The 8,569-nt window shown below is 45.4% G+C and overlaps 1 protein-coding gene across 1 annotated transcript; it reads left to right on the forward strand.

The window, feature by feature from the left end:
* Positions 1–72: 72 nt before the first annotated feature.
* KIF20A (kinesin family member 20A) lies at positions 73–8,068 on the forward strand. The gene is made up of 19 exons (XM_061188225.1): positions 73–153; positions 616–801; positions 1,951–2,040; positions 2,143–2,262; positions 2,841–2,979; positions 3,083–3,270; positions 3,357–3,486; positions 3,668–3,862; positions 3,975–4,086; positions 4,192–4,260; positions 4,480–4,623; positions 4,765–4,930; positions 5,039–5,203; positions 5,333–5,472; positions 5,615–5,717; positions 6,032–6,230; positions 6,477–6,568; positions 6,793–6,930; positions 7,561–8,068. Exons 2-19 carry the CDS (start codon positions 637–639, stop codon positions 7,876–7,878), a joined length of 2,673 nt encoding a protein of 890 aa, XP_061044208.1. The 5' UTR covers positions 73–153; positions 616–636; the 3' UTR covers positions 7,879–8,068.
* Positions 8,069–8,569: the final 501 nt, after the last annotated feature.

Below are 8,569 nucleotides of genomic sequence, written 5' to 3' on the forward strand. Positions count from 1 at the left end.
TTGGCCGAACGAAAGCAGCGCGTAATTTAAAACATTGTATCAGTAACAAAGGTGCACCTCGTGGGCGGAGTTGTGCTCTCAGGCTAGGAAAGTCCAGGTTCGGCCGCGGAGTGAGAGTGAGCCGGTACCGTAGGAGAAGTGTGGCGTCTTCGGGTGAGTGTGCGGCTGTGCTCGAGCCCAGCTGGGGTACTTGCTTTTGCCCTGGCGGATTCGGCTTTCAGAAAGCGGAACTGCCGCCATCCCTTTTTTTCTTAATACCACTGTCCTCACTGTGGGCCTGGGGGGCGAGGTTGGAGCAGGAGCCTAGGGCTACTGACACCGCCTCCACGACACCGTTGAGCGAGGCACCCTACTTGGAGCGTGACCTTATGCTTTCGGAGCCGGATATCTGTTCATTCCTGTTCGCGGTCCGAAATGCTGCCTCAGATTGGATTAAATGATTAACTCTTTCTCTCATTCCCTTCCCCTTTGCTGGTAGTTTAAGGGGAAAAGGAGTAAGAATTCAGGCAGCGAGACTAGATTGTCCTGGGGCCAGGGAATTGTTTCTTACCCAGAATTTGCAGCCCCTTTTATCCCTTAAGGTTCTCCTCTCTACCCACTCTTGTCTCTTTTTAGACCTAAACTGCCCCTGCTGAAATGTCGCAAGGGATCCTTTCTCCACCAACCGGCTTGCTGTCGGATGAGGAGGTCGTAGTCTCCCCCATGTTTGAGTCCACAGCTGCAGATTTGGGATCTGTGGTACGCAAGGACCTGCTGTCAGACTGCTCTGTCATCTCCACCTCCCTGGAAGACAAGCAGCAGGTAAAGGAGTTGAAGAGTGGCTTGGGGACAGAAAGTGATATCCTCAGCCTACTAGTTGTCCATACAGAGTAGCATGAGGTAAAAAATCCAGCAATCCTAGGGTTTGAGAGATCAACTCAAAATTAAGAGCATGACAAGTAAAAAATGTACAGTTGTATGTCCATAAGAAAACTATTAATTGCATTGCATTAATGAAACATCCTCAAATGCATACTCTGTTAATCCTATGAGGGAAGGCAATTGTTGTGTCTCCTTCGCCATGAGTCCCAGACATTTTAAATAATTTGCACAAGGTCATATTGCCATTAAGTAGGTGGAATGTACATTCAGGTTTTAATATCGACCACAGCTTCCATTTAAGGAGCCTTTCTTTCTGCTGAGCTGAGGTTTCTCAGCTGCAGCATTATTGATGTTTGGGGCCAGATAATTCTTTGTTATAGGGGGCCGTCCTGTGCGTTGTAAGACGTTAAGCAGCATTCCTGGCCTCTACCCACTAGATGTCAGTAGCTGCTTACCATTTGTGACAACCAGGAAACCTGTCCTGACATTACTAAATGTCCCTTGAAAGGGAAATGGCCATGGTTGAGAACAACTCTACTCAGAAGTCTCCCCTTTTGTAGAAGTTTCATGAGAGCAGGAGCCTTGTTAATGTTCTTCACTGTGGACTACCAGAGCTCTTAGAATTTCTGGGCCAGAGTAGACAGATCCCTAAATAGCTGTTGAATGAACGTGGTGGGTGCTATTATTAACCCCACTCTACAGATGAGGAAACTGAGGTGAAAAGAATTTAAAGAACTTGTTCAAGATCTCATAGTTACTAAATGATGAAATTGGGACTCAAATTCAGGTATGTCTGCCTCCAACGTGCTTAACTACTGTCTTTTGCTATATCACACACTGATTTTCATACCAGTCAACTAGTTCTGACTCAGATAATCTGTGGTGAAGAGACAAGTGAAGGGTGATTAAGTACTGAAAAACTCCATGTGGGTTGGAATGATTACGGAACCAGAGTAATGGCACAGAGTCATTTGAGGTAGAATAGAGGTAGTGTTAGAATGATTCCCAGGAAATATGCTATATTTGCCCATCTGCTCAGAAGTAACTGTTGAGATTAATCTGTGATATTGGCCTGGAATTCTGCCACAGGTTCCATCTGAAGATAGTACAGAGAAGGTGAAAGTATACCTGAGGGTCAGGCCCTTGTTATCTTCAGAGTTAGAACGACAGGAGGATCAGGTAAGTTTCTGAGGAGGGAGGATTCAAGGTGGAATGATACAGTACAGTAGAGGTTCCCAGGAATGTTTCCTTCTGTGACAACTGTGTTTTCCCCCTTCTCAGGGTTGTGTCCGTATTGAGAATATAGAGACCCTTGCCCTACAGGCACCCAAGGACTCTTTTGCCCAGAAGAGCAATGAGCGAGGAATTGGACAGGCCACCCACAGATTCACCTTTTCCCAGGTATGCAGTTACTGACATGTGAACAAGGGACCAACACCTAGGGGCAACTTTATTCCCTCTTTAGAAGGAAAGCTTTTTACTTGACTGTGACTCCTTATATATGCATGTCTACAATCTGGGGGACCCTTGTTATGTGCTAGCCAGTGTGTCAAGTACTTTATGTGCATTAATTCCCAACAACTCTATTGTTATTATTATCATCATTGCCCCTAATTTCCTGGTAAGGATACTGTGGCTCGGTGAGTATAATGTTGCTGAAGCCATGTAGCTAGTCATTGGTGGAGTTAGGACTTGAGTCTAGATCCATCTCTCTCTCAAGCCCATGCTTGTGACCATTATGTTGTTCCATTTTGTGTGCAGCATTGGACTTAGTGGATAGCGTTCCATAAGTATTTGTTGATTTGGATGAAAAATGGACTGGCAGAGAGTATTTAGGCAGCAGCTGGCAGCAATGCAGGAAGAAGTTGCTTGAGTAGTCTCCAGAGCCAACCACCCAGGAAGGGATGTATCTGCTGGCTCTGCACAGAGAAAAGTGGGAGACGAAGGATGGGCCTCTGAGAAATTGGGTGTGTCTCTAGATCTTTGGGCCAGAAGTGGGCCAGGAATCTTTCTTCAACCTGACCGTGAAGGAGATGGTCAAGGATGTACTTAAAGGACAGAACTGGCTCATCTATACATATGGAGTCACCAACTCAGGGAAAACCCACACAATTCAAGGTGAGTAACAGGCCTCACAGAACTGCTGACTGTCTTTGCCTTTTGATGCTCTGAGTTGGGGAACAGCACTTACTACAGCTGTCCACCTTTCACATGCCTCCAGGTACCATCAAGGATGGTGGGATCCTGCCCCGGTCCCTGGCTCTGATTTTCAGTAGTCTCCAAGGCCAACTTTATCCAACACCTGATCTGAAGCCTGTGCTCTCCAATGAGGTAATGTGGCTAGACAGCAAGCAGATCCGGCAGGAGGAACTGAAGAAACTGGCCCTGCTAAATGGAGGCCTCCAAGAGGTAAAGTGTTGGTGCTCACAGAGGCAGGGATGGGGTACAAAATCTCCAGAAAGTTTTGTGCTTATCTTATCCCTGGACCCCTCCAGGAGGAGCTGTCCACCTCCTTGAAGAAGAATGTCTACATTGAAAGTCGGATGGGTACCAGCGCCAGCTTTGACAGTGGCATTGCTGGGCTCTCCTCCACCAGTCAGTTTACCAGCAGTAGCCAGCTGGATGGTATGTACCATGACTGGGCTCTGTGCCAAGTAAGAGTAGGAACCTATTCTCTACTCCCAAAACCTTCCAGGGGTACAGACCAGAGGTTGCAACCTGAGCTCCACCTTCTGAGGCCCCTGCAGGCCAAAGGGGAGATGGACTACTCTTGAGTTGATGCTCTGTACATTGGCTTCTTCCCCAGAAATGAGTCACCAATGGGCACAGCCAGACACTGCCCCAGTAAGTGTCCCTGCAGATATTCGCTTCTCCATCTGGATCTCCTTCTTTGAGATCTACAATGAACTGCTTTATGACCTGTTAGAACCACATAGCCAGCAGCGCAAGAGGCAGACACTGCGGCTGTGTGAGGATCAGAATGGCAATCCCTACGTGAAAGGTATTGGAAAGCAGGGAGACTGGCATGAACCCTGGAGGGGACCTTGGGAGAGACTAGGAAAAGAGTTAGGTGCTCCCCTCTTATGTATGCCCTTCTTTCCTTGGCCTCTCAGATCTCAATTGGATTCATGTTCAGGATGCTGAGGAGGCCTGGAAACTCCTGAAAGTGGGTCGTAAAAACCAGAGCTTTGCCAGCACCCACCTGAACCAGAACTCGAGCCGCAGGTTAGTGGGTTATGAGTCAGCCTTTCACTGTGTTCCAGGAAACATTAGTCCTCCACCTGGTCATAGAAGATACGCAGTGACTTTTCTCTCTTTCTTAACTTCCAGTCATAGCATCTTCTCAGTCCGGATCCTGCACCTTCAGGGGGAAGGGGATATAATCCCCAAGATTAGCGAGTAAGTTTTTCCATTTAGAAATTTGGGTTCTTGGCCATAAATGGTAATTGGGGGAGGGGACGAGAGCGGTCCTCTGGGGAATTACTTCCATTAGATTCATGCTCTCCTTCCTTGGGTACAGAGATTCTTCATGGGTCCTCCCCTCCCTAAAACTATACAAAGGGCTAGAAAGCTCATAACATGTGGGGTCCTTATGTCAGATCCTGTCCATCATTCAAGGTTATCACTCTGTGATCTGGCTGGCTCGGAGCGCTGCAAAGATCAAAAGAGTGGTGAGCGCCTGAAGGAAGCAGGAAACATTAACACTTCTCTGCACACCTTGGGCCGCTGTATTACTGCCCTGCGCCAAAACCAGCAGAACCGGTAAGCTTTTCACTGCAAGCCAGGATGGCCTGGAGCTCTGCAGTTTGCTAAGAGACTTCCTGGTCATCACTGGGGCTAGTGCTAGGATACCCCCAAGGGCTGGAGTTCTGCTCACAGCTCTATTCTCTGATTCCCTGCCAGGTCAAAGCAGAATCTGGTTCCCTTCCGTGACAGCAAGTTGACTCGAGTGTTCCAAGGCTTCTTCACAGGCCGAGGCCGCTCCTGCATGATTGTCAATGTGAATCCCTGTGCATCTACCTATGATGAGACCCTTCATGTGGCCAAGTTCTCAGCCATTACTAGCCAGGTGAGAAGCTATAGGTGTGATGACTGCTCACTTTGGGCTGGTACCTGTACTTAAGGAAGCTATTAGGGACTAGTAATGGATTCAGTTAAGATTTTTCCCCCTCACTAGCTCGTGCATGCTCCACCTGTGCAACTGGGATTCCCATCGCTACATTCATTCATCAAGGAACACAGTCTGCGGGCATCTCCCAGCTTAGAGACTGGAGCTAAAACAGACCCAGGCCTTGATGATGATATTGAAAATGAAGTTGACATCTCCACATATGGCAAGGAGGTGAGAAGGCAAGAAAGCTTTGGTGCAGCAGCTTGATGGCTATACATTTTCCATGCTACCTTCCAGGTAGGCCTGTGCCTTTTTAGGGCATAGGCTTCTAGTGACCTCTGACCTGTGTTTCCCTCCTAGGAGCTTCTACAGGTGGTGGGAGCCATGAAAGCACTGCTTTTGAAAGAACGGCAGGAAAAGTTGAGGCTGGAGATGCAGCTCCGTGATGAAATTTGCAATGAGATGGTGGAGCAGATGCAACAACGGGAACAGTGGTGCAGGTACCAGCTGAGTAACCCCTCTTGTTCTGTCACCTAGACCTGAGGGTGGGAAGCAGAAACTAGGATGGAGTAGTGCCTCAAGATCTGCTCTCCAAGCTCACTCCTCAGCATCTTCACTCACTTCTCTCTTCTCCTCTGACAGTGAACATTTGGACACCCAAAAGGAACTACTAGAGGAAATGTATGAAGAGAAACTAACGATCCTCAAGGAATCACTGACAAGTTTTTACCAAGAAGAACTTCAGGTGAGTTGCCCTGAACCAGTCCCAACTAGCTGCTCAGATTCCCATCACTAGCTTGCTTGAGATAAACAGATTATATAAACTCTCATAGGGGTAGGAATATGTAATTCACCTTTCTATAGTCTCCTTAGTGCTTTGTACGTGTCAGTCTATGTTTGATTAATTGATTAAGAGTTTGATTGGCCAGGAAATGGTGTAAGTGCTAACAGGATTTTGAGGCCCATGTATCAGGGAAATTTTTGTTCACTGTTCAGTCATCTATTCCTGTAGGATTCGTCTGACTCTGAATGGAATTGTGCTCTCTGCTTCCTTCTTAGGAGCGGGATGAGAAGATTGAAGAGCTAGAAGCTCTCTTGAAGGAAGCCAGACAGCAGCCAGTGGCCTATCAACAATCAGGGTCTGAACTGTCCCTACGGCGGTCACAAAGGTTGGCGGCTTCTGCCTCCACCCAGCAGCTCCAGGAGATTAAAGCTAAACTGGAACAATGCAAAGCAGAGCTAAACTCCACCACTGAAGGTGAGGAAGGAGACAGGGCAGGAAGCATAACAGTTTCAGGGAAGAGCTGTTCTTCAAACTTGGGCCTTCTGGTGCCAGCTCCAACATAATTTCCTCAACTCCAAGCTACATCCCCCTGACCTTTCATCCTAGGATGCACATGGCATCACTTGTTATGTTTGCTGCAAGCTACTGTTAATTCAGTTAAAGAGATAAGTCCAAGGCTAGAAAGCCTACACATGTAAGGTTATTGTTTCCTTCTCTCAGAGCTGCAGAAATATCAGAAAATGTTAGAACCACCACCCTCAGCCAAGCCCTTCATCGTTGATGTGGACAAGAAGTTAGAGGAGGGCCAGAAGGTAATTACCTTTCTCTGTTACCAAAGCTCTCACCTAAGGCAATTTCCAGCACTATATCCCTGGTTCATATGAGGACAAGATGTTTTCTCTGCAGTCCTAGAGAGTGGCTACTTCATTCAAATGACTAGCCTTTCTAGTTTTACTTCTCTTCAAATGGTTCTCCGACTCCTCCAGATCACTGGTTGATCTTGGCCGCAATTTGGTTCCTACTCCTCCTTTTTCAGAATATAAGGCTGCTGCGGACAGAGCTTCAGAAACTTGGTGAGTCTCTCCAGTCAGCAGAAAGAGCCTGTTGCCATAGCACTGGAGCAGGAAAACTTCGCCAAGCCTTGGCCACATGTGATGACATCTTAATCAAACAGGTTAGGGAAGCCTATATACCACTTTCTCCCATCAGCCCACTTCAGAGTATACATGAGAAACAGAAAGGTAAAGATTTTTAGGCTAATCTTATAGTGAGGGGAGTTTCTCTTCCTTGCAAAATAACCATTCACTAAGTACGAGGCATTATGTTAAGTTATTTGTAGGCTTTTTCTGTTATAACAACCCTAGAGAGGTAGATACTATCATATTTCATCCAAGATGCTTAGATTATAAGAAACAATTAATTGTAAGACAAAACACTAACAATTAAGCTATGACACTGTCATCAGTAAATGCATCCTGATTCCAGATGTATTCAAATGTAAAAAAAAAAAAAAACCATCCTAGGCTAATTTGATACCTAGGAACTGAGGCTCTTGGAGGTTAAGTAAAATTATTCAAGCTCATACCACCTGATGTGTTAGAAAAGGTCCTTCTATTCAGTGCTATTTGTTTGGGTCTTAAAGAAAATACCCTCCTATTCAGTTAAAAGCTCTGACCATAAAGTGTTAATCTTTGTAAAAAGCAGTTTTAGTAACCAGTAGTGGATCGTGTGTATTACCTTGCCCTCCTGTTTCTCTAATAGATTAGACAGAAATGTTTTCTATAACTTTGTTGATCTTCCTTAGGATCAGACCCTGGCTGAGCTGCAGAATAACATGATGCTAGTAAAACTGGACCTTCGGAAGAAGGCAGCATGCATCGCGGAGCAGTATCATACTGTGCTGAAACTCCAAGGCCAGGCTTCTACCAAAAAGCGCCTCGGTGCCAACCAGGAAAACCAGCAACCAAACCAACAGCCCCCAGGGAAGAAACCATTTCTTCGTAACTTACTTCCCCGAACACCCACCTGCCAAAGCTCAACAGACTGCAGCCCTTATGCCCGGATCCTGCGCTCACGGTGCTCCCCTTTACTCAAATCTGGGCCTTTTGGCAAAAAATACTAAGGTTGTGAGAAGGAGAGAGCATTGCCCTGAGGTGGGTCAGCTGCTCAGCTTAAGAAATAGGTCTCTTTAAAGCTTTACTGTATATATACCTGGAACTCTATCCAGAATGCAATATTCAGACACTAGTTTTTCTCCCTTTTGTAATATAATCACCTATGTAATCTTACACTTTTTTACTTATATGGTTTCTATGCACACAAAAGTTATATTAAAATAAAGATATTGTTCACATTTTAAAGTTGAATTCTAAATTTAGCATAATCATTGAAGTAAATTATAAAAGGGGCAGAAAAATTGAAAATCAAATATCATTCGGGCCCCTGGGAACTTTGCACAGGAATGGCAGTGCAGACCAGCAACTGGTGCACAGGTAACCCAAGAAAGCTTGGTAAGAAATTAATTCAAGGGACATTAGATATTTTAAACCTTCCTTAATATCAAATGAAGTGTCACCAATAAAGATGTTAAAAAAAAACAAAAAACAAAAAAAAAACAGTTTAACTAAATGATTAAAAGGTTAATAAAAAAGTTATTCATAAAAAAATAAAATAAAATAAAATGAAGTGTCATACATTAGGAGATGAATGGGTAACAAACTTGCTTTGGAACAAAAATAAAGGAAGGCTGGGCCCTGAGCTCAGAATAACCCATAGCATCTACTGTACAAATTCACTACAGCAGGCATTATAGT

The sequence above is a fragment of the Eubalaena glacialis genome, chromosome 4 (genome assembly GCF_028564815.1).
Source record: "Eubalaena glacialis isolate mEubGla1 chromosome 4, mEubGla1.1.hap2.+ XY, whole genome shotgun sequence".
NCBI lineage: Eukaryota > Metazoa > Chordata > Mammalia > Artiodactyla > Balaenidae > Eubalaena > Eubalaena glacialis.

Excerpts from the sequence above, each read along its gene's own strand:
- KIF20A (XM_061188225.1), top strand. The coding sequence starts at position 637 with ATGTCGCAAGGGATCCTTTCTCCACCAACCGGCTTGCTGTCGGATGAG. Across the intron at positions 3,863-3,974 it reads TGGCAATCCCTACGTGAAAG|ATCTCAATTGGATTCATGTT; the intron begins GTATTGGAAAGC and ends TTGGCCTCTCAG. Across the intron at positions 5,718-6,031 it reads TTTACCAAGAAGAACTTCAG|GAGCGGGATGAGAAGATTGA; the intron begins GTGAGTTGCCCT and ends CTTCCTTCTTAG.